Source organism: Lepidochelys kempii, chromosome 12 (assembly GCF_965140285.1).
Source record: "Lepidochelys kempii isolate rLepKem1 chromosome 12, rLepKem1.hap1, whole genome shotgun sequence".
Lineage (NCBI taxonomy): Eukaryota > Metazoa > Chordata > Testudines > Cheloniidae > Lepidochelys > Lepidochelys kempii.
In genome coordinates this window covers 39,539,148-39,564,106 of record NC_136391.1, presented here as the reverse complement: position 1 = coordinate 39,564,106, position 24,959 = coordinate 39,539,148, and the positions used below count along the sequence as shown (strand labels likewise).

Genomic DNA, 24,959 nt, shown 5'->3' with positions numbered 1-24,959 from the left:
GAAGAGCTCTGCCCGGGGTGGAGATGGGGGGGAATGATTCCCCACAGCCAGTGGGCTTGTTCTACAAGTCGCTCCCAGCTGCCTAGGGGACCCTGCAGCAGCGGGGGCCACGGGGCGTCCTGCCCCGGGGCGCCCCAGATCTCTAACCCGCCTCCCTTTGCCTCTCTCCCCAGCTTGCGTGTTCCGGTTCAATGCCCTCTCGCTCGTGTACCTGCTCTACCTGTTGCTGCTGCCGTGGTTCCTGGGACCCACTGAACACACCATCAAAGGTAAGGGCCGAGGGCTGCCGCGGCTCTCGCCTCCACAGGCTCTGGACACGGCACTTTTCCCTTCGCCATACGATCCCTGAAGGTTTGCCCTCTCCCCACCCTCCACGCCTGCTCTCCTCGCTCTGTCCTGGCTGATGGTGACTGAGATTGGGGGGCAGCGACCTGCCAAGTGACAGTCTCTGGAGGGAGATGCCAGCTGCAGTCACGGGGAGACTGCTGTGCTTCCAAGGGGCATTGCTCTGGGAGCTGGCGTGCTCTCTCCGGCAGGGCTCCTGGCCTAGCGCCGGAGCGAGTTCCTGTCCTGGATACAAGCCATAAAATCCTTCCTGGCCTGGGCAGCCAGAGCGCAGGCCCCACCCTGAGAAGTGTCCTGGGTTTTAACAGGAACAGTCCCATCACTCAGCTGCTGTGGTATTCTCCACCCCTGGAAAGCCAGGCTGGAGTTGGGGGAGGCAGCGTTGCTCAGCGGCTAGAGCGTGAGACTGAATATTAGCAGTCCTGGTTCCGCAGCCGTGGGCGCACCCTGTCCCAGTGCTGTGCCTCAGCCTTCGCAGCTGTCGAATGGGCGAGAAGGAAACTCCCCCTCTCTCTAATACTGTGAGATGCACCCATGAAAAACATCCTCAGTGCTGTGTATTATAGCAAGTCAGCCCACCTGGAACTGCTCACTTGTCATCGGGCTGCACTCCAGGCCCACTGAGAACTTCCTGACAGCAGGCACAGGGCACAGGAACTCCTGCATCCAAAGCTCAGGGCTCTGCCTCTTGAGCTGAAGGAGAATCTCCCTTAGCTGCTAGCAGTATTGAGCCTATGGCACACAGCTGAGCAGTTCTGATTCCGTGCAGTAGAGGGCAGTAGCACACACAGATGCTATTCATTATGACCTTATTCATCCGTATTCATGCTGCCTCTCTAACTGGGAATGGGCTAAAGGCCACAAGGCAACTCAGACATGGCTTGGAGATAATCTCCCTGTCTCCTGGACACAGCCCACATTGCTAGCTTGCCTTTTGGGGCCTGAACACAGGACTTGCCAGACTGGATCAGACCCCAGGTCCATCTGGTCCAAAGTCCTGTCTTTGACAGCAGCGCACCCCAGAGGCTGCAGAAGGAGGTGGAAGAACTCAGCCGTAGGCAGGTGTGGGATAAGCCGGCCCCACGTTATGTCTCAGTCTGGTCTCTAATAGTTAGAGGCTGGCTTAAGCACTGAAGCAGGAGGCTTAATATCCCTGCCAGAATTCTGATCCTTTGTATAATGGATATTCTAGTTCTCCATAGAAATGTCTATCCCTTTTTGAATCATGCTAAACCCTTTGCCTCAGTGACTTCCTGTGGCAGTGAGTTCCACAGTCTAGTTTTGCATGGGGTGAAGAACTATTTATCTCTGTTGGTTTTGAATTTTCCATCTTTTAATTTCTTCGGGTCCCCTGCTCTACCCATCCCATAGCCCAAAGACAAGAAGGTGCTGCTCCCCCTCCCATTCATTACTTCATGTACTGCTCTCAGGGTGGATATTTGCACTTGGCATGCAGTGGGACTGGGTCCTCACTGGAGCAGGGGCTGGTTCTAAAGGAGACCTCGGGCACAGACGCGTGTGAATCAGCAGTGGCAGGGAAAGCGAATGGAGACAGTGTGGACGAGTCAGTGAAGCGCCGAGATAATCTTGTGCTCTAGCTCGGTGCCCGGGCCCTGCCCTGTGGTGCCCCCACAGTCTGGAGGAGTGGTTGCTTTTCTTGAGTTTTGCTTCGATTGCTGATACGAACCACGCTTGAGGGTAGCTGCCATGGCGGCTCACCTCTGAGCCACAAGGTTGTGGGTTCCAGTCCCACACTAGGCCTTGAGCCTCTTGCTGGTGCTGCCGGGCAGCCCAGGGGAGGCAGCGGTGGTGCTAGAGGGGAGACATGACGGAGAACTAGTGTTCCAGTGGAAGTAAAAGATCCCAAGTTCCACTGGGGACGATTGTCCTGGCCGTTCTGCCTCTTCCTGAGAGCGCTGACGCGAGTCTGCAACTGAGAGCCGGACACCTGCCACGCCTGCCTGTGCACCAGCATCGTCCATCTCCCTGAAAGTGACTGGGACCCCTGGGGTGGGAAAGGCTCTGGAGATGGTTTGGATGCAAAATCCTTCCTGCTTCCCCTCTCGCTGCAGTGCCTGGCCTGAGCCACTGTCCTTTCTTCTGCAGGCCGACTCCTGCGTGGAGGCCAGATTGTGGCTTTGAACCACAGCCCAAGCTGGGGGAGGCAGCAGAAGGCATGTGATGACTCAGCCAGGATCCCTCCCTTATGAAGGGTGCTGCAAGCACTCCCATCCTAGGGGGCTCTGCTCCCCACGCTGGCCCCGTGTGTCGCTGCTGGCTAGCTCGAACAGCTCCTGATGGGCATTTCAGGAGAGACGGCTGCATAGCAGCCCTGACTAAATCAGCTTTTGGGGGCAGTGGCGGGCAGCCGGCTGGCTTAGGGTTTGCAGAGCCAGGGGATCGTGAGAGAATCCGCTGCCTTGTTAGCACTGTGGAGATGGGGTATCCCAGAGTCGCCAGGCGATAATCCCTCTCCACGTGGCTGCTGAGAGCGCACCTGGCATGTGGCGTCCAGCTCCGGGGCCCTCCGTGCCAGAGAGATGTCAGTGAACTGGAGCCAGCTCAGAGAAGATCCACAAGAATGCTGAAGGGACGGAGGCTCGACTGGGGAGACAAGGGTAAAAAGTCCATCCGTGCATGTCCTTCGGCTGCTCGGGGAGGGACCGGGCAGGATCCCAGAGGAGAGGAATTGGAATCGAGCTGGGAGCAATGGGATGATATGTCATCAAAGGAACAGAGAGCCTGGCTCTCTGGGACAGGACTGTGGAGTGGGGCCCAAGGGAAGAGTCGCTTATAAATAGAGGGTTCAATCACTGCAGGCTCCCTGCCAGGAAGAGCCCTGTCTTAGCCCCAGGGCCAGCCGAGGTGACGCAGCCATGGCTCTTTGTACCATCGTGACCCCAGCACCACTGGCTGCTGCCCCGGGGAATGGGGGGCACCAGCGTGTCCGTGGGGAGTCCTGGCTCTTCAAGCTGGCGAATTGCTGGAGAGGGGCGACTTGCTCACGCAGCACTCGGGGTTTAACCGGCCCCAGCACTGACCCATGGCTCCTCGTTCTCCACCTGCCGGGAGCAGGATTAGAGAAGAGGGTCTGAACCCCATCTGCACGCCCAGGATACCACTCCTGCCCGCACTGGCCTGCACCACCAGGGAATTATGGGTCCTTCTTTCTCTAGTGTCAGCCCTGGCCTGCCCTCACTGTCCTGCACCCCTCTCGTGGTCCCGCTCGGAGCCGTGACTGCAGCCGAACGGCTATCCAGATCTGCCTGTGCGAACAGCCTGGGTCCTGGTGAGGTGTGCCACGGTATAGCATTGGCACCAGTGTCTGCCAAAGACCAGTTAGCCTCTTGGCCAGCGGCTCTGGGTGGGCATGGGAGCTTTGTCTGCTCTGACGGGAGGGGTGCTGGGGCAGACTGGACTCAGGCAAGCAGCAGGGGCTCCCCTGGCGCCATTCATCCTGGGGCAGGACCCGTCCTCGGAGTTCAGAGCTCACCTCTGGGAGCCCCTGATATTAACTCTGCTGCCCCAATGCCTCCCCCACTGGGGCTCACCCTGGGGGAAGCAAGCTCACTTCCTGGGCACTGGGCAGGCCCTCAGAGCTTTATCTCCAGGCTGGCAGCACCTTGCTGTGGGCAGAAGCCTTCCCTTGCCCGACGATACCATCGGGCACTGCCCCCAGATGTTTGACATGCAGAGGAGAGGAGGGGCAGTCGAGACCCAGACTCCATGAGTGGCAGGAGTGTGGTGTCCCCCGGGGAGGGGGCTGGAGCGCCATGCCCCCGTGACTGAGCAGGGTGGGTAGCTCTGAGGCTGAGAGGCCTGGGTTTCTCAGTCTTTGGGGGTTATTTTTAGGGCGAGGGGGGCGTGAGCTGTTCTAAAGTGGGCACCTTCTCTCCTTCCTTTGTGGTTTCCCCCAGGCCGGGCAGCTTGGGGACTCTAGTCTCCTGGTGGTTCCTGGGCAGTAGCACCGCTGTTAATTATAGCCCGGCTGTGCTATGAATAGGCCTCTTGCTCTGAAATGGCTGGGTCCAAACACCAGGCTTATTAACCAGAAACCTCAGAGCCGAGCTGCATCCATCCAGGGAGGAGGGAGATGCTGCGAGTCAGCCCCCCTGCCTCGCCGTGCTCGCCGCAGGAGCAGAGGGGCATGCGGCGGGGGGGTGGGGGCTGGCTGCAGCAGGAGCCCCATGAGATCAGCTGTTCAGCATCTCCTGGGGGCCGTCCATGGCTGGGCTGGTGGGAGCTGCTGGGGGCCTCCGGCGTAGGGAGACCCACCGCAGGCGGGCAGGCAGTGCCTCCCGCAGGGGGAGAGGTTGGCAGTGCCATGGCTTTGGGGCAGCTGGCAGGGCTTTGGGGTGTGGCGAGCGGGCCGCCCCTCCTCCGAGAGCTGGCACTGGGGCCGCCCTGCTGCCGGAGCCCGTCTGGATCGGGCCCCAGGACCGCCCGCCCCCTGCAACAATTAAAAGATCCATAATCAGAACTGGCCTCCCTCGTTTGCCACCACTAAAAGCTTCTGCCCCTGAATATTTCATGGCTTTCATGCCATCCGAACCCAGCTCTCTCCGGCGAGCCGCAGAGCTGACTTACAGTAAAGGATCATCATCACTGAGTGAGACTTTGGACGGGCCAGTTCTCCCTCCCCTCCCGGGATCTCTCTTTCCAGCTGGGAGAGGAAAATGTGAGCCCCCCCAAATCTGGCATCCTTGGATTTATGAGGCGTGTGTGAGCACAAGGGGCTTAGCAGCATCTGGTGGAAGATTTGACTGGGGTTATTATCGAGGGTGTGGGGGGGTTGAAGTTATTGGCTACCTTGTGGCTCACGATTGGAAAATTCCAGGCTGGCTTGAGCCAGGGCCGCAGCCTGCAGTGAACGGGGGTGGGGAGAAGAGCCATCCCTGGCAGGCCGCAGGAGCCCAGCTGGGTTTCATTTCTGCAGGCCCCGGCAGAGGAAGGTGCGGTGGGGTGAGGAGGGGAGCCTGGATCCTTGGGCAGCTCCCCTTTGTCAGGGCCAGCTGGGCCCAGGGGTTTCATTTAAGCAAGAGGGGAGGTCCCTGAGACTGCCCACTGGGGGGCATTTGGGGTGGTATCACCCCAGGGATTTGCCCCCCCCCCACAGGGACCCACCAGCTTGTTTCCCATGGGACCCCAGCTACTGGGTCGTGACTGCTGCACCCGGCAGGGTTGGCACTGGCTTTGCAGAGCTGTGAGGCTCCGTATCCCGCTGCCCGTCACCTTTGCCAGCGGCTGTCCCGGATAGCACACCGGCCGTTTGGGGGCGTTTTCTCCTTCTTTGTGTCCTGGCTCTAACCCATGCCCCATGTCTGACCCTGTGCCTCACTTCCCCATCTGTAGGGGGGGATGATAGCTCTTCCCAGCATGACCAGTCATGCTGAGTTTAACTCATGAATGTCCATTGAGCCCTGTGAGATCCTGGTGTCAAAGCAGCGAAGCAGTGGGAGGGAGAGAGGGGATTTTTACCTAAACCTTCCTGCTCTTGGCACCCAACCTGCTGTATGGAATCAATGGGGCTGCCCCAGATGGGACAGCATGGGCGGGGCGATGTTCATCGTCCACTTCCAAAGGTCCCTTTGTGCTGAGAGTAGAGAGGAAAAACGCAGCACTGGGGACTCAATCCGTGGGCCCAGCATCTAATCCCCAGCTTCTCTCCCTGCCCCAGCACAAACATACCCCCAGCGTAAAGCCTGGGCATGGACTGCTGGATTTTTGCTTTATTTTGGTGATTCGGTGTCTAATTTATATGTGTGGGACCGCGATGGTGTGTGCAAATTGCGAAATCTCCCTCCACACGCACCTCAGCTGGCCTGGTTTGTGCACATCACTGTGGTCACGGTGCACAGATACAGAAGTGCAATTGCACATGCATTTTAAAACTGAACATATGCACACCGAGCGCTGGCCCCTCTTAGCTCCCTCTCCCGCCCCCGGAGCGCCGGTTCTGTGCTCCGCCTGGAGCTGGGATGTGCTCAGCAGCTGGCACAGTGCATCCCGGTGCATGTAGAAGAGAAGGTGGTGGCTGGCAGGAATGGGAGAATGTCCCCCCCTGTGCCCTGTTCTTTCCAGGCTGTTTGGGGCATCTGGCTCATGCCGCTGGTCTGAAGTATTTGCAGGTCCCCTCTTCAAGGGAAGTCATAGTTGCCCCATGGCTGGGAGAAGACGAGACAGTCCCCGCCGGCATTGCATTGTGACGTGGCCTCCTACAGGAGAGACCCTCGGAAGGGGTGACCCCTAGCACAAGTGTCTGACTGAGTTCCCCCAGGGGAGCCCGAGGTTCCTGCGGGAGGTACGGGGATTCTCCTTCAAGCCATCCTCTCTGCTGGCTTGATCCTGCTATGTGCAGAGCACTCTGCCCCGATCCAGCAGGGCACAACACCCCATTGACATCAAGCACATGTCTAAGCTTTGCTGGGTTGGGTCGGAGCACTCAGCCCCATGCAGGATTGAGTCCTCACGGCTGGTGCTCTGTATGAAGTGGCGTGGCTGTGAGCCACTGAAAAGGATCTGATTGAGAATTACACAATCTTGGTTTGGCTGTTGAATACCCAAAACTCGGGGCCTCGGGGTTTGGCCCCGTCTCTAAGCTGGAGCAGAACCAAAGGGAGGTCCAGTTTCATTTCAGATGTAAACTGATCACTTTGCATAGCCCACATTGCCCGGGCTGGCTGTGGCTGCTGTGCCCCGCACAGGGGTGTGCCCTTCCCAGCCTGCCCGAAAGCTGGTGCTCTCTAGTGGTGTGTGGGGCAGGAGTTGTTTCTCTGAGCTGTTTGCTTTGTGAGAGTGTGTCTGACTCCTCCAGCATTGCAGCTGGACAGGGCTGGCTGCGTGTGTGCAAATGGGACCGATCCTTACGCAGGTAGAGCTGTGCTGGGGGTGCACAAAGGCTGTGAAAGGGTGTACACAGTAAAGTCCTTCGTGGGCCGATGAAGTGGGTGTGGGAACTGTCAGCTGTGTGTGTGTGTGTGTGTGTGTGTGAGAGAGAGAGAGACTCGGCCAGTCATATGGTGTCCCATCAGTTAATGTAGGAGCCTGGGGAGGAAGTAGGGATCTGCATGACACCCCCCGAGATCCAGGGTTCATTCCCCTCTTGGTTTCCCAAGGCAGGGGATCCCATCCCCCTCTTGTGTGGATTCAGCCAGTCATAGTGATGGGGGTTGGTGTTGAGACCCTCAGCTCCAGGGGTGACCAATTAGGTCTCAGGCCTCCGGCCGTCACTTGTCTATGGGCAGGGCATGTCCCACGCCCTCCTGACCAGGGGTTAGGCTGCCCAGCTCCTGCCATGCACTGCTACCCCCAGCAAGCCCGTCTGCCTAGCAGCCAGCCTCTGCGCTTCGCTTTCTCTAGTGCCGGCAGTTACCCCCAGCTCTTTCTAAGCTTGTTAACCATAAAGGTTCCTGGACGCAGGCTCGAGGTCCCCCGTGAGCCTTCTGGAGCCCTAGCAGGCCCAAGTCTTTCCAGCCCTTCCCCCTGGGTTGGGCCCCCATGGACAGAAGGCCCAGTCTGGTCGCTGGCACAGAAAGAAGGCCCTGAGTCAGTTCAAGCTCATCTTTTTTACACCAAAAGCCCTTTCTTTGTCTCTGAGTCTTGGGAAAACCCAGCCTGACCAGTCTATGAAACCTCGCTGGGGGGTTCCTCTCCAGGGCTGGCTAGTGTCAGTGACTCACCTTAATCACCCCCCAACCCCAGCTGTTCTGAGTTTCTGGAGGAGCTGTGGTCCCCATCCCCGGGGCAGAGCATAGCCCGTCATGAGCCATTCAGAGATTTGATTCAGTGGTCCCAAAGATACTGCCTGGGGGTGCAATATCAGTGTGCACCGGGCAGACTCCGCTGGGGTTAACGGGCACGTGAGGGCACGATCCCTGCCCACCAAAGGCCTTCAGGGGACAGCATCTAGCCCCCAACTCCTGGGGGAGGCCTGGACGTTGGTGCTGCTCTTGCTGTGGTCTGGGCTACCCTGCGCCAAAGCAGAGGGCCTGGCGGGCTCTGTGACCGCCCCACCCACATCTTCCCGTGGCCTGGCAGACCGCGCCAGTCATGTTCCCCATCTTGCTAGTGAGGAGAAGGGTTAGTTCTCCCCCGTCTGCCTCGCGTGGGAATCTCTGCTCCCAAGGGAATCTCTCCCAGAAGGGACCTTTTGTTTCCCACCGCCTCCTTCAGTGGGTCTGTGTTTAAATGAGCCCCCGGGGGCCTTCCTGATTCTGGTCTAAGAGTGTGACTTTGCTAGAGTTGCCTTGGAGGAATCCTTTGCTAATAACTTGAGGCTGCTAGCACCTTTGCAGGGCTGGTGTGGACACTCTTCTGCCTGTTTGTTTCCAGGTAGAGGCACTTGGAATTTACTCTAGGCTGATCCCTATGGGACGTCATAAGCCGTCCCCACCTCCCACTCCCCAACTCCCATCCTGCTTCCAGACATCACACCAGGTCTATCTTTCGCCTCGGTCCTGATAGTCTCACGCTGTCTCTTTCAGCTGTGGGCCCCACTAAGAACAAAGTCCTCCCTGGCATATTCCCCGGATTGCCCTGTCCTGATTGGCTGCAGCTGTTCCTGGAATGGGGGACGGCTGCTTGGGCACCATGGCCCCACCGTGCCATCTGACCGGTGTGTGGATATCTCCCAGGATTGTGACAGCCTCCCTCCCTTCCTCCCACAGATCTGCACTCCTCTCTGCTCCTGGTGATGGAATGGTCCCTGCCGATCCTGCCCCTGCCATTCTGCAGGGAGAAATCCCAGGAGGCCTGGGGCGGGGAGATGCAGGCCCCTCAAGCGTGGGCGTCTGTTGGGAAGGGGGCCCCGGCCCTCTCTGGGTGGGTCCGGCTGGACTCTCCTGGGACATAGCCCTCCTGATGCCAAGGGGCGGAAGGGACGTTCCTCCGATAGCATGCAGGGTGACACATTCCTGGGTCAACCAACCTTGGAAGGTTTGGAGGCTGCTTCTCCCAACCCCTTGGGTGTGAGGACAGACACAGGGACCCAGCTTGCAGAGGACAGGGTGGGGAGTGTGCTCTGACTGTGCCCCCGGGTGGTCAGTGTGAGGAGTGCCATGTGGGTGGGGCTTGAGAGACCCCAGACCAGGTAGGGGCTCTCGATACAGAAGCTGTGTGCGTTTTGCTCCCAGTCTGTGATGCTGTGAAGGGAACGTGCGTCGGGGAGCAGTGCACCAACCGCAGCTGGGGCTGGCTAGGATGCTGGTGTCCGAGCAGGCTGCTGGAATGCAGGAATAACGTAGCCGCCTCCGGCCCAGTCCGACACAGCTAGAGCATGGCGTGCGCTGAGCCCCTCCAGCGGTTGAGCTGATGGAGTTGCTTGCCGGGGGGAGGCCTGCGTTTGCACAGCAGTGGGTCAGGTTCCCTGTACGCAGCTGGCGAAGCGTTTGTGGGAGATGCAATCATTCTCTGGCACTGGAAACATCACCCACATTGTGGGGTGTAGTGGTTAGAGCAGGGGGGACCGGGGTTCTCATCCCAACTCTGCCACTGTCTTGGTGCAGAGCCTTGGGCAAGTCACCCAGCTTCTCTCTCTCCCCGTCTGTGAAACAAGGATGCTGGCCGCAGTGTAAAAAGCATTGGGGCCTTCGGCTGGGAGGTGAGCCAGGAGGAGGATTTAATAACCGGGGGGTTATTTTTGTCTTCTAGGGCACACAGGTCGTCTCCTCCAAGCTCTCCTGGGAACCAGCATCCTCTTTCTCACTGCCCATTTGGTCTTCCAGATATGCCTGTACACTGTGCCGGATCTGGGCCAGCTGCTGGGACAGAACTGTGAGTACCGAGCCCCCATGTGGCTCTGCTGGGGGTTCTTCAGTGCAGCTCAGTGAGCTCCTCCCCTGGCCCCAGTCAGTCGTATTCAGTCCCAGCTCCGTTACTGGGCCCATTTTGCCCATCACTCCTCTCTGCTAGTCAGATCTGGGAACCAGTCTGTTCCCTCTGGGGTTTGGCTGGGGCGCTCTCAGCACCTTTCCCAGACCTGAAGAAGAGCTCGAATGCGTGTCTCTTTCACTGACAGAAGTTGGTCCAAAAGGAGATATTACCTGCCCCACCTTGTGCACTGTAGTTACTTGTGAAATATCCCAGGCAGGAGTTGATATCTGAGCAACCTAGATCACAGCTGCACTGCACAGGCATCCACTCATCATGGACTGACCAAGTGTGCATTTGGTGGGCAGGGTGACTCTTCCCCAGCCTTGGTCAGGAATTGTCAGAGGATTCCCTCTATGATTTTCCAGGACCCATCTCCCACCCCCTTTCCTCCCCATTCTGGGGGCAAATGTAAATATTTGTTGCATCTCAGTGGTAGCTACTGGATTGATTCCAGTTAGCCCCATTTTTATCCCAAGCCTCTGCTCTTCTCCAAATGCCTTGCAAAATGCCCCCGGGCTCCCTCCTGCCGCCCAATGCAAGCTTTCATGAAGAGCTGGCACTTTGTTTTCAGAGGTTTCTTACTTACTTGTCGAACAACATCCCCAGATGGGCGCAGGCTGGCCGAGGGGTGAGCGGGGAAGGTGTGTGCCTCTGCCCTCCAGCCCCTGCAGTTCTGTTTATACTGGATTCTCTCGCAGCCTATGGCAGACGGAGTCTGTTTGGTCTCTGGAGGAGCGGGGGGGGGGGGGGGGGGGTCTGGCAAGTGCCTTTCCTCTTCTCCGAGCGGAATTGGAGGCAGTAGGAAATTGTTTCCCTTATGGAAAGCCAGGCTTGGCTTCTGCCGCTTGTTCCCGCTGTCTCTCCCCCCATCCCCCGGGAACAGCCTGGCCGGTCAGGGCTGCATATAGTACACACCAGTGAACCACTCCCCGGCAAACCAGGACAACCAGTGGGAGAAATGTCCCCCTACTCCCAAATTTCCTCCTTTCCCAGCGAGGGGCTCCCTGCAGCCAGTGCCCCTGTCTTGCTCCCCGTGGGCCCTCCTTCCCCAGACCCTACAGATCTTCCTCCCCAGTGTGGCAGGGGGCAGAGGAAGGGGAGCAAGATGGGAGAGGGGGGTGTGCAGCCACCTCTGTCCCCAGAAACCACCTTCTCCTGGGCCTTGGCTCTGTGTGTCTCCTTTGGAATCCACCCAGAATATAGGTGTCCGCTGGGCGTCACCTGACAGTGCTTGGCCAATCCGATTGCTCGGCTCCCGGAACTGTCAAGGTGAAGGAGATGTACCTGTGTCACGGGGTTCCCGGGCGATGCTCTGGAACTGCTCCCTACGAAGCCAGGCAGGACTCTGGGGAAGTCTCCTCTCTGGGAGCAGCCTGTCTGCAGGACACACAGCGCACACAGCTTCCACCTTCCTGGGTCTGACCTCGGAGCATTCAGCCTCCTCTGCCCCTCCGTGCGCTTCCCCCCAGTGAGTCCACTCAGGTGGGGCTCCTGGGGAAGCCAGAGGGTCCTGCCCCCCAACTTCACAGTCAGACGTGACTCTCAGCCAGCCAGTAAAACAGAGGTTTATTAGACGACAGGAACATGGTCTAACACAGAGCTTGTAGGTGCAGAGAACAGGACCCCTCAGCCGGGTCCATTTTGGGGGGCAGTGAGCCAGACAACCACATCTGCCCTTCACTCCATGTCCCCAGCCAGCCCCAAACTGAAACTCTCTCCAGCCCCTCCTCCTCTGGGCTTTGTCCCTTTCCCGGGCCAGGAGGTCACCGGATTCCTTTGTTCTCCAACCGTTTAGCTCTCGCCTTGCAGGGGGGAAGGGCCCAGGCCACCAGTTGCCAGGAAACAGGGAGCTGGCCATTCTCTGTGTCCTGACCCCTGCACACACCTGCCCTCTAGTGCTCTGCAACGATCATACACCCTTATCCTACCACCTAGATACTTAAGAACTGCATTGGGGAAACTGAGGCACCCCCACACTATTCAGAGGAAACATTAAGAACAGTCCCGCTTCGTCACAACCTGCTCCCTGGCCTGTTCTGTTCCAGCCCCGGGTTGGGGTGGGGGACTTGGGACAGCTGAGCTGGGTGTTCCCGGCTCCTTGAGCGGTGGTCCCGGCTCATCCTGTTGTATTCATTTTGATGGATAGTATGGGCCGAAGGTGTTCCCGTAACCCCCGTGTCCTACATCAAACTGTGTCAAACAAGGGGAGGGGTCGGTGTACAGAGACCTCCGCCTGCGTCGCCCCGGGGCGGGTGCCCCATTAAACAGCCACCTGACCTTTCGCGAAAGATGCAGCAAAGCGGGAGAGACCGTTCAAGCCTTGGGAATGTGACATCAGAACTACGGCTTTCACGTTTGCCACATCCCTGGCCCTTGAGCTGGCGAGCGTCCTTAGAAGGAGAAAGCCCCTGGTGTGCCAGTCCCTTGGGGGGCGCTCTTAGAGGTCCTGCTGGGCCAGGGAGAAGTTTGCTGAGATGCGCTGGAGATGTCACTGTTGCTGCTGTCGTGGAAGTCTGGCCGGTTAGGTGGCCGGACGGTCAGAGGGCGGCGCGGGGAACGCTGGCACGGAAGGCGTGTACGCGCCGGGCGGTGCCGCACGGGGCTGCGGGGAGGAGGTGCTGTGGAGGAGGGGGGAGTGGGGCTGTAGCACACAATCTCCCCTCTGCCCCTGCCATGGAGCAGCTCCCCACACCTGCTGACCCTTTCGACGAGCTCGCTAGCCAGCTGCAGAGCGGGTGGTGTCTGAGCTCTCAGCAGCTCCACTGGCCCTTGCTCCTGTTCCTGGCACCCTGCCCTTCTCGTTCTTCCGGGCTTGACAGGGAGAAGGGCTTTGCTGGCGGCGTCCCCCCGAGCAGTACCGCATCCACGTGTGCTGGGGACGTTGCTGGAGGCAGCAGCCTGGGGCCAGGGTTGTGGGGGGCTCTTTGCCATTCAAGGAGACCCATCTGTGCCCCCCGCCCCCCCAGTGTTGTCGGATATATCGTGGCCCCATAGTCAGGTGTCCCAGCCAGCCGGGCTCTGCTCCCAGCCAGAGCGCTCTGGAAGGAAGGATGCACTCAGCAGTGCACGGCACGGCGATAGGGATACAGATTCCCTGCATGACAGGGGCACGTTGTGAATGCCTGAGGCAGGATTCAAAGGTCCACGTTAATTCTTGGTGGGTCTCCATTGCCTCTGCGCCAAGTGTGGCCGTGACCCCATGTGCCCTTCCCCATGTGCACTCTGGGGAGTCCGCTCCGGCTGCAGGGCTAAGAATGAGATGGCAATGCTACGGTCCTGACCCACCTGGGGTTACGGCAGCCCCCCCCCGACCCCCCCGAGCAGGGCTGGGAACCCCGGTGTCCGGCTCTAATTCCAACCTGGCAAATTGCATTTTGCTTCCTAAATTCCCCTGCAGTTTCAGCTAGATCGAAGATTATTCTTATCCTCCTCTGACGAAGTGGGACTGTTCTTAATGTTTCCTCTGAATACTGTAGGGGTGCCTCAGTTTCCCCAAGGCATTTCTTAAGTCTCTAGGTGGTGGGATAAGGGAGTTTAATTGTTGCAGAGCAAAGGGCCAGTGTACATAAATGGCCAACACTCTGTCTCCTGGCAACTGATGGCCTGGGCCTTTCCCCCCTGCAAGGTGAGAGCTAAAGGGTTGGAGAACAAAGGAATCCGGTGACCTCCTGGCCCGGGAAAGGGACAAAGCCCAGAGGAGGAGGGGCTGGAGAGAGTTTCAGTTTGGGGCTGGCTGGGGGCATGGAGTGAAGGGCAGACGTGGTTGTCTGGCTCACTGCCCCCCACAATGAACCCGGCTGAGGGGTTCCGTTCTCTGCACCTACAAGCTCTGTGTTATACCATGTTCCTGTCGTCTAATAAACCGTCTGTTTTACTGGCTGGCTGAGAGTCCCGTCTGACTGCGGAGTTGGGGGGCAGGACCCTCTGGCTTCCCCAGGACCCCGCCTGAGCGGACTCGCTGTGGGAAACACACGGGGGGCAGAGGATGCTGAATGCTCCGAGGTCAGACCCAGGAAGGTGGAAGCTGTGTGAGCTGTGTGTCCTACAGACAGGCTGCTCCCAGAGAGGAGACTCCTCCATAGTCCTGACTGGCTTTGTAGGGAGCAGTTCCAGAGCATCGCCCGGGGACTCTGTGACACCTCCCCTCAACGGATATTATGAGGCTGTTAGACAGCCGGCCCGTTCCACCTCGGAGGTGATCGCATTTCAGCGGTGGGCAAAGCGATCCCTGCATGGCTAGTCTGGAAAGAGCTTTCAGCTCTTTGGAAGATGTTGTATAAATGTGAGATCTAGAGGGCTGAACCTGGCATTTCTATGGGCAAAGCGGATTGTACAGTATTCGCTAAGACCGTAATTGGGTGTGCAAACAGCCGGGGGCAGAAATAGCCGTCTGACTGTTCCCTCCCACGTGCCCTTGCAGTAACTTTGCACAGATTCGGTGCGTGCCGTTTTGCACACACGGGTCTGGTGATCTAGGCCTGCACTAGTCACACTGTTCCTTTAGGTGAAACATTCTAGTTTTGAGCCATTTGGCTCGCGAGGGTCAAGCTGGTGAGTTACTGCAGGCGGCCACCTGCTGTGGTATCAGGCGCTGCTGGCCCTGTGCTGGCCCTCAGCTCCCCTGCTCAGACACTGTCCATCTGCTGCTGGGCTCAGCAATGTCTTGGTGTCTGTGTCCGTTCCCAGGGGGGTTGCCAGGCTAACTCCCTCTTTGTTTGCTTCCCTACAGGCAGCACGTGGGAAACGCTCGCCCGTCACATTGGGGTCACCAGGTAAGGGGCAGATCTCTGCATTATGCCGCGTGGAGCTTGGGTGGTGATGGCTTTCTCGCATGTGGCCCCAGGCACGCTCCTCTGGGGCGGGCCCCATATAGGGAGCCAAGCCCCTGCTGTGATTGGGCGTTGGCTGGGTGGTCACGGGGGCCATCGGGGGCTGTGCTCCAGCCCATGAACTGATCGCTGGGGGGAGGCTCAGAAGGCAGGTCCCCACCCCGGGGGAGTGTCTCACAATTGGGCCTTACGCCTACCTCAGCAGCACCGTGTGGTGGGACAGGCCAGGGCCAGAGCCCGCCTGTGTGCCCCAGCATGCCGCCGCAGCGACTCAAGGCATTTGCTGCTGTGCTGGCAGAGGGCGAAGGCAGAGCCGCAGTCTCCTTGTCCCAGCTGGGTTTGCCAGCTTCCCACCCAGCCTGGCGGAGGGACTCGCTCGCCCAAGGCAGGGCCAGAGGGAGCTGTGGGGTGGCCAGCAGGAGCACGTGGCAGGGCGCGTTGCTCCCTGATGGTCTGTTCCCACAACCGTGGCTGAGCCACGTGGGTCCCCCCCCAGCCACTCCCACTGGCCTCTGCCCGTGGGTCTCACACAGCGCGAGGGGCTGGCCTGTCGGCAGGCGAGTGTTTACCTCTCCCTCCCCCCGCCCTCCGACTCGTTCCCTCGCAGGCTGGACCTAAACGACATCCCCAACTCTGTGCGCCTGGTGGCTCCCGACCTGGGGATCCTGCTGGTCTCTGCCACCTGCCTCGGCCTGGGCCACCGCCTGGTGCCCAAGGGCAGTGCAGCGGTGCGTGTCCAGAGGCTGGAGTCGCTCGAGCCCCTCGAACAGGTGAGATGCTGCCCCGGCACTGGGTTCTCCACCAGCTGAGATGGCTGGTCTCTGACGGACAGGCGCCAGGCCCGGGTGTGGTCCCTGCTGGGATGGCCCGTGCCCAGCGGCAGGGGGAAGCTGGTGAACTGCTCTAGCTGTGGGTTAGAGCTGTCAGGCTTTTCCACCCCGGGTTTCTGTTAGCCCCTCCCGTGGGCAGGATTCTTCCCCAGGGCCTTGTCCAGACTGGCTGTCAGTGTCTCGGGTGATGGGATTTCTTCTAGACCAAACACACACACAAACAGCCCTCCACACACACTTTGGGGAGCTGTCCTGTGCAGGGCATGGACTCAGGAATGACCCCCGCACCCCCATTAGAATCTGGACCTCAACAGAACCATTCCACGGCCACAGGGATCTTCCGGGCTCCAGCCATGGCCTTGACTTGTGTCTGCAGCTTCAATCCGTGCGGTGGGGGAAGGACTTCCAGCACAGGCCAGGCCAGGCCAGACCTGCCTCAGGATAATGAGCATTGGGTCCGCAGCTGGTGTGTGTTTCCTTTCCTTGCCAGCCACGGCCCTGCTCTTTCCAGAGCCCCAGCCAAGATAACAGGCTGGATTCCTTGGATACAGGATTGTCCTTCCTGTCCGGAGCAGTTCTGCCCTGTTAAACAGGGGCACCAGAGGTGGCTGCCTGGCACTAGGGCTTGTCTACACTTGAAACGCGGAAACAGAACAGCTGCAGCGGTGCAGGGATCCCCCTCCCCAAGAGGCGGTAGCCAGGTGGATGGAAGTTTTCTTCCACTGACCTAGCACTGTGTACACCGGGGGTTAGGTCAGCTGAACGACACTGCCGTGGGGGGTGGATTTTTCACACCCCTCAGCAACGGGGCGACCTCCCTTTTCAGTGTAGGAGGAAAGTGATCCTTGTGCATACGTGAGGCTTGCTTCTGCCGTGGCTGCGTACATGAGCTCAGAGGGCCTGGCGTGTGCACTAAGATGGAGAGCCCTTGGGATGGGAGGTGTTAGAGAGCATGGAAAATGATGTACTTATTGTACCGTCCTGGCCCTCGTACACGGGGAATCCCATTAGCTGACACTGAGCTCCTGGGAAAGCGGCCCCGAGGAGGAGTTCAAGGGGCTAGGTCTGTCTGGTCCCAGGTTAATCTGCAGCACAGAAGTGTCCCAACCTGTCTGCAGCCAGCCCGCCGCTTAGCACAGGAGCTGGCCAAGCTGAACTCCCTCCTGAGCATTATTTAGCTTTTCAAATTGCTGCCGCTGGAGCCAGCTGGGAGCCTGGGAAGCTTGGCCTGGCCGAGGAAGCCCCAGAGACCACTTATGGAACAGATGTGCTAATGGGATTAGCCAGGACCAGCGAACCTGGCCCCCTGGGAACCGCATTCCCGGCTGTGGAATCTGGCACTGCTGCCTAATTTACGGGGCAGATCCTTCAGCTTCACACTGGGCCTCGCCCTGTCTCAGCCCCCGGAGCTTGCAGGTGCTCAAGGGCTGACAGCGAGAGATTGGACTGTTCCAGTTTGCACCAGATGCCTGCTGCGTGCCGGCCTTGCATTCATTGGCCTTGCAAACCCTGTCCGCATGAAGGGCTCTTCAGCTCTGGGGCCTGGGAGGGACCCATCCCTGGGACGGGGCAAGATGCAGCCTCCTAATGGGGGACACGTCTTGTACTCGCCAGCCTGCCCTGGATCTCCCCCAAGAGCCGGGGTTGTCTGCCTGCACTGACTCATTGACCCCTTCCCCTCGGGGTCCCCCCTGGTGGCTAGGGCAGGTGTGCTGGTCGCTAACCGCCGGTGCTGTTGGATGCCGTGGCCTGGCCGTGTGCTAATGAAAGGCCTGGGGAAGAGCATGACCAGCCCGTTGGGTTGCCAGAAGGGAGGCAGCCCTGTCCAGTGAACAGGGCCTGGGGCTGTGGGTCCAGAGAGCAGGGTGCTGTTTCTAGCTCCACCGCTGCCTCTGTCATCTGACCTAGGGCAAGTTGTGGTCCATTCCTGTGCCTCAGTTTCCCTCTCTGGAAGAGGAGGCTTGGGCACCCCTTGTTCCCAGTGGATTTGGGAGGGAATCCCCCCCCCCGCCATCCTGGGGCATATTTATGGGAATGGGACGTGAGCTGGGGTTAAAGCAGAGGACTAGAAACTGGGGAGCTCTTCCATTCCCAGCTCTGGCATTGCTGTACTGCCATCTTGAGCCAGGCCCTCCCCTGCCTTGTGCCTCAGTTTTCCCATTGGTTTGTAAAGTGCCTCAGGCAGACGGACAGCTCTAGAGAAGGGCAGAGGGTTCTGATTCCCTTGGCCTGACTGACCGGGGTAACCTGGGCCCTTTCCCCACGACTGACGCCCTGGAACTGCAGGGCGAGGGAGCCCCCAAACATGGGTGGGGCTCGGTTCCTCCCATCACCTGCACTCCCGGCTCAGTGCAGTCGTCCTTTGTCCTGCCTGCAAGTCACCCTAGGGCCTGTCTGTGCATGGGAACGGGCGGGCTCTTGGCCCATTCACCGGCGGCCTTTTGCGGCAAACCACATCAAGGGCCCCAGCTGACTTGCCCTTTCAAGGCACCACAAAGACTCTCCTGAGGGAGGAGACCAGCACCCGAGGCTAATCCTGGCACAATTGTCCACAAGCTGCTCCAAGCCTGACTCACCCAAGCCCCCTCAGCATGGCTCTGGGTATGAGGGGCCCCAAGGCAGGTGTGGGAGAACCCCACAGAGAGTGTGGAGCACAGGGCCAGGCCCCCCACCCATCCTGGTCCTCCCTGGCCTGTGTCCAGTGAGCCTGGGTCATGGATTCATAGCAGCCAGATGCTTCTGCCACGGACACAGAGTGCCCTGGTGTGATGGCAGAGAACCTGGCCCGTTGTGTTTCCCGGAAAAGTGGGGGGCGAATGGAAGGATGAGGCCAGTCGGTCCCATCCCGGACTGGTGCTTCCCTGCAATAGCCCCGGCTGGAGCCTTTGTTAGCTGGTCAGACAGCTCCCATGTAACAGCCACCGGCTGCAGGAGTGAGTCTGCGTCGAGCCTGGGAGGCCGCTGGGGAGAGAGCATGTGAAGTCGGGCGTCACAGCCTCCTGCACTGCTGATCTGATCCAACCCCTACTGGTCTTAGAGACGGAGGCCAGCCCTCCCCGCTGGGCCCTGCCGCCAGCCCCCAGTCCCTGAGCTAGCACCCAGCCACGAGCTGCAAGGCAAGGCTGTCCCCAGCTCCAGGCTCCCGGCATCTCGGAAACCTTGTTTCAGCAGCTGCTGGGCCCCTCTGCCGATGGAGCCAGCCCAGCGCGCCTGGCTCAGTGCTGCGTTCGCACAGCCCAAACTGCCCGCGTCCACCCCCGGGCAGATCCAAGCAATGGCATGACCGCAGTGCCGATAAACCCCTGGCCTCGAGCGACACGCGATCTCCACAGTGGGGAGAGCCAGCCAAGCGGTTTCCTCCCAGCCCTGACCCCACGCTCCCTCTGCTCCACAGAGGAAGTTTCAGGGCGTCTGCCCAGATAACCGGAGACTTAGCACTGCCAGCGCACACTGGGTTCGGTTCTACTCCAAAATCCCACGGACGCTTTGGCCTCCTGCGTCTGCACATCCTCCAGTATCCGGACCCCGCAGAGTTCTGTCCAGCCTGTCAGCTGACACGCAGCCCGAGATCGGGCTGCTGCAGCTACGAGCCCAGATATGTAGCCCTCTGGCAGCACCGTTTGCGGAGGATCTCAAAGCACTTCACAGATCTTCGCACGGCCCCTGTGAGAGAGAAATCCCTTCTTCCACTGGTGAAATGCAGCCACTTCCGAGCTGGAATGGAGACGTCGCGCAGCAGCTAAGGACAGGACGTGCAGGGAGTGCTGTGTCCCGCTGAGCACGTGTGGGGCTTTCTGGGCGGCAGAGTGGAATTACCACAGCACGAGTCTGGCCAACATGCAGGGCCAGAGCCCCCCCGTTTCTGCTCCAGGAGGGCAGGACTCTCTGACGGCCGTAACACCTTGGCGTCTCCGTTCCTTTGCAAGTCACCGGCTTCCCGGCTCCCACCCCAGGGGCTTTGGAAGGAGGTGGACGCATGGAGCCTTTTATCCCGCCGGGGGGATCCAAGCATGGAGCCAGCGTGAGGATCTAGGCACGGAGCAGGCAGGACGTCCATGGCGGGTGAAGAGGAGAGCTGCTCCAGGGCTTCTCTAGCCCCCACTGATTTGGGAACGGTTTGGATGTTGGACCCTTTGGAGGCCAAACCCCAAACTTCTGACCCGCCAGGCTCCCCACTGGAATCCCCCATCCTCAAACTCAGGGCTGTTTGTTGGGAAAATCACCAAGAAAATGGCCCATGAGCAAAATCACCAGGCCTGGCCTTGCCGGCAGCGGGACACCTCTAGTGCCCTGAGACAGGGGGCAGGAGGCCCTGCCCCAGTGCAGCATAGAGTCTAGCACACCCTTTGTGACAGCCGTGTGCATCCGCCTTTCCAGCCAGAGGAGAATGAGTCCTGCCCAGGACCCCACACGCTGGGCCGGGGTAAGGAGCTGGTTTGGCAGAGCTGGGCCTGTGTTGCCCAGAGGCTGGGGTTTGGAATCCGGGTGCGTGGGGCTGGTGCTGCCTGGCGCCGGGGGGGGCGGGGTGATGCAGGCAGTGTTCCCCCCACGCCCACCTGGAGGGAGCTCCTGCTCCTCTGCCCCCCACCCCCATCCCTTGTTCCGGGCGCCTTGTAAAACCCAAGGTGAGTCACCCAGCGAGCGGAGGAGGGACCGCGTTTGCTCCTCGGTTACCATGGGGACCCTAGGAAACAGCCCGAGTAACAGAGCCGATATTATGTGGGGCTCGCCAGAGGCCAGGCTGCAGCTGGGGCCGGGGCCAGATGGGCTGGTGGCCGAGTGTTGCTGCCTGCAGCTCCTGGAGCCTCCCGCGGCCTCCCTGTCCGGCCCCTGCTGCAGCCCCTGGGCTTCATCACTGGAGCGGTGCTCCTGGCGAGCTGCCCTCGGGGCCGGGCGCAGCTGGATCTGCAGCCCAGGCTCCGGGGCTCACAGCAAGGGGTGTCTGGGGGCAGCGGGGTGGCACGTGCAGCCTTCTCCCTGGTGTGCTGTCCTGCAGCGCTCTCTACTCCCAGCACAGAAAGCCTCTCCTGTCCCATCCCTTCAGACCCTCGCTGAATGGTGACCAGTGGAACGAATCCTCCCCCCTGAACAAACCAGCCCGGCAGGTCCATCCCCAGCCAGGGCACCCAGAGGTGCCTGTGGGGGCAGGACGCTGGCACTCCAGCTGATGAGGCCGGGAGGTCACCGCTGTGTTTGAGGAGTTGGCGTTTTAGAAGCAACCAGTCACTCGAAGCCTGAAGGGGAACCTAGGAATTGCAGCTGCGGAAATGAGCATTGGTCCGTCTAGCTGCAGGAGAGGCCAGTGCTGCGTGCTTCAGAGGAAGGTGGGAAAAGCCCACAATGCACCTGGCTAAGGCTACACCCTGGGAGGGGATGCTTTACTGCCTCAGCTGGTGATCAGGTTGTGGCCTGAAGCCTGAGGATCAGTTGCCTGAGTAACTATATCCTAGCAACTAGGACGTCTAATGCTGCAATCCATGGACATCTGGAACCCTTGTTGTTCGCCTCACTAATACCCTGCAGCAGTGAGTTCCACGGGTGAATTGTATATGGCATAGAGAATTCTCTTCTCGTCTGCGTAGTGGTGGTGCAAGGTGCTGGACCGGCAGCTCCAGAGCCTGCAGGCTAGAACTGCTAGTGCAGGTAGTAGCACTGCATTTCCCCGGCTCTGATCCGTGCCCCTGCCCTGGAAGGGGCACCCCCAATGGAGAGAGCTTCTCCGCTGAGCCCAGCAGCAAAGTGGCACCCAGTCTGGGGTTTGTTTTGTGACAGGGACACAGGACTGAGGCCATCTGGGCCGCAAGTGGCTATGGGATGGGAAAGGCCTCTGATGACTACCAGTCAGCGACCATCTCCTGACCCTCCTCTTCTCCATCTGACTTGCCCCTGGTTCCTCAGAGGAAGGGGCCTTGGGTTGGGAGCACTCGTCCTGCCAAGACGGACAATGTTTTCCTCATTAGCTGTGCCTGCGGTTCCAGGAGCTGCCTGGACCATCCCAGGAATTGTCTGAACCGGTGCCTGTGCTGTATTTGGGATTGGCGCGGCCCCTGGCCCCTGTGAACATTCCTCAAGATTCACATTCCTTAATGAGAGCTCGCCTAAGCAGCCCCGGGCCGCGGACCTGGGGAGCAGGGCCTCCTGCCTCTTCTGGATCAGACGCTGCCCAGATCCCCCCGTGTTCTGCCCCAGCTGGTACCTGGGCTCACTTGGCTCCTGCCCTCCAGCCATGTTGGCAGGAGGCCGAGCGGCCAGAGCAGTGAGCCAAGTAGGAAGGAAATTTCCCTCTGCGGTTTGGAGATGCTTGTCCGCTGCACTGGGGGTCTGGCTTGTTTGGGGACCCTTTGTGGTAGTGGGTGCTGCCGGGTGCCGTGTTCAGTGGAGATGTCCCCCTGCTGCCACAACAAGCTGTCGGGGGCCTTGGGGTGCGTGTAGGGGCAGAAAGCAAAGGCGGACCTGGGGCAGCACCGCGGGGGATGTGGGCTTTGGCCAGCCTCAGGCCCAGCCGCACCTGGGCTGGGATCGGGGGCGCGGAGCCTGGCCCTCTCCGCTCCTGCTGGGAACGTTAACTCTTCAGCTCCTCCCAGCCCAACGCCCTGCCCTGCCCTGCCCGCCTCAGAGCTCTACGGCGCCAGCGTCCCGCCCCGGGTTGCGAGGGGGATGTGTGTCGGGGTGTTCTCGTGCGCCTGCTGGCCAGAGAGGGGGCTGATTGCTGCACCCAGGAGTGGTTCGGGGCGGCTGGCTCATCCTCAGAGCTCTGCCAATGTGCCTTGGGCCCAGTCCAGCCCTTTTGTGGCTGAAGGCTGCCAGTCCTACCCAACTGGCGGATGGGTCCAGACAGGGGCCAGGTAGAGACCCAGCAAACTCGTTCCAGCTCTGGCACTCAGAGCTGAGCGCTGTAGAGCTCCCTGGTCCCTGCTTGGTGTCTGGGCTGAAGAGACTCACTGGCAGAGAGCTGAGCTTGCGTCCCATGATGGGGACCTGGTCACCAGCACCCTGCGTGGCGGGGCCTTTAGGGGGTTGCGAGTGGATTATTGTTTCTAGTCCTGTGCTGGCTGTGTGGCTGGTTGGGAGCAGGGCCTAGTGGTTAGAGCAGAGGGTCCGGGTTTGGGTTCTGGCTGTGTCCTGACTTGCTGTGCGGTGCCACGTCTCTGAGATGGGAGCAGTGCCCCCGGTGCCCTCCTTCCAGAGGTGGCACAAGGCTTCATGCCAGAAGGATTGTAAAGTAGCGTGAGATTCCTCAGCTGCTACGACCCGGCTGCTTTCCCCAGTTCCTCAGACAGCTCTGGCATGGGCCTGTCCAAAGCCAGCTGCTCGGGGATAGACCGTTCTGATTGCTTCTGGCCGTGCTAGCAGTGAAGAAACCAGGGGGCTTCTCCCCACCCTCTGTGCTCCCGGCCCACAGGAGACAGACCCCAGCCTAACTCAGGGCCGGCCAGGCCTTTTGTTTCCCATTGGCACTGGCCCGTGAGAACGTTGCCCAGTGAGGTGGCTGGCACAGCTGCGCCGGCCCCTGGGTTGCGCCAGCCGCTGCTGCCAGGAGCCCCTTGGCTCAGCTAGGGGGAAACGCCATCGTTAGCTCTTGGGTGCTGGGGGAGGAGGGTGGGGTTTGCAGAGTGCTCAGGTCGGACCAGGGTGAGCCAGGGGCGCGGAGCCTGGAAGCTGCTAAGTCTCAGCTGCCCCAGCCCCCCACGGGGAGGCAGGTGGGAAGTGTCCGCGTCCCCCAGCAAGCTGCAGCATCTGATCTCTCTTGGTTCCTAACACTGGCTGTTTGTCCCAGCCCGGCCTCGGGGATGGGGCTGCCTGGGCCAGCCACGGGGAGCGCCCAGCAGGGTGCCTGGCAGAGCTGGCCCCGCAGAGCTGATGGAGGCTGGCAGCTGTGGGGGGAAGGGGAGGGATTTTCTCTCCAGCCGTGGCACTTGGTGCAGCAGCTTCCTGCGGCCAGCGCTCTTGGCAAGCCGACCCGGGCTGGGGCCACGCGCAGGGCACTTAGCTGGGCACTGGAGACCACAGGATGCGTGGGGACGATTCCCTGCCCACCCTTCCGGCAGTGGCTCTTTAGGGGCAAGGGGGCCCAGGCTCAGACAGCGAAGGAGGGGACTCGCCTGGGGTGACCCCAGAACATGGCTCCTTCATGCCTTTGATTGGGCTCAGTGTGTGGCTGCAACCCGCTGTACCCCGGCCTGCTCTCTGGGCATGGTGCCTCAAGGGCCCTCGCTTTCTACCATTGCTGTGAATTTTAGCTCCACGTGTCCCGGGGTCTGTTCTGTGACTGGTGCTTGTGACCCATCAGCCCTGGGCCTGGCAGCCTGGCGGGCGAGACGCCCTGGTGCTGATGGACAGTGCCCAGAGCAGAGCCAAGGTCTGCCTTGGCATAGCTCTCCTGGCAGAAATGGAAATACCTGGCGAGGGCCTCAGCCCCATAATTCAGTGGGGTTCCACCTCCAAATCCCACAGCTGCAAAGCCCTGGCTCCCCTGGGTGCACAGCAGGGACCCTATCGATACATCCAGCTGTGCAGGAGGGAGCTGCCCAGTTCTCCTCGGCTGCCCATCCCCCTCCAGTTAGGATTGAAGCACTCCCTGGCCCTGGCCCTGGGCCTGGGCCCCCTCTCGCTGCAGATCCCCCATAGCAGGGGCCAGCAGCGAGTGCAGAGGTGAGGGTGGAAAAGGCTGAGTGAATGCCGGCTCCAGGAGAGGGTTCCAGCCAGCCCTCATGCCGTTTAGTTGCGGTCTGTTTCTGTGCGTGAAGTAATCTGAACTGGATCTGAACCCGGCGCCCCGAGCCCAGGCCCGGACAGTGCCAGGCTGCGGCTGGAGCCCCGTCAGCTGCAAATACCTTTGCTGCGAGAATGGATCAGTGCGGAAGGCGGCCTGGAAAATTGCTCGGTGCCGGGAACCCAGGCTGCAGCGCCAAGAAAAACAGGCTTTTTGTAATGTGTTTTCCAAGCAGCTAATGAGACAAACAAGGCCAGGTGCAGGGCTGTGGGGTGGAGAGTGGCGGCAGCTGGCTCCCACACCAGCAGGGCTGGTTCCAGAGCTGCAGAGAGCAGGGATTGCTGGAGGACTGGGCAGCATGTGAGTGAGCAG

General features: G+C 60.2%; 1 protein-coding gene across 6 annotated transcripts in view; it reads left to right on the top strand.

Moving 5' to 3' along the window:
- The window catches only part of PIEZO1 (piezo type mechanosensitive ion channel component 1 (Er blood group)), a 114,277-nt gene that overhangs the window by 51,469 nt on the left and 37,849 nt on the right, over nt 1–24,959 (top strand). For 5 of the 6 annotated variants that reach the window (XM_073308188.2, XM_073308187.2, XM_073308189.2 and 2 more), the window contains exons 2-5: nt 174–269; nt 9,994–10,116; nt 14,945–14,987; nt 15,652–15,814. In XM_073308188.2, the coding sequence (XP_073164289.2) occupies nt 174–269; nt 9,994–10,116; nt 14,945–14,987; nt 15,652–15,814 (425 nt within the window). Of the gene's footprint in view, nt 1–173; nt 270–2,505; nt 2,964–9,993; nt 10,117–14,944; nt 14,988–15,651; nt 15,815–24,959 lie in introns of those variants that run through there. The other variant, XM_073308190.2, reaches the window with a different exon arrangement.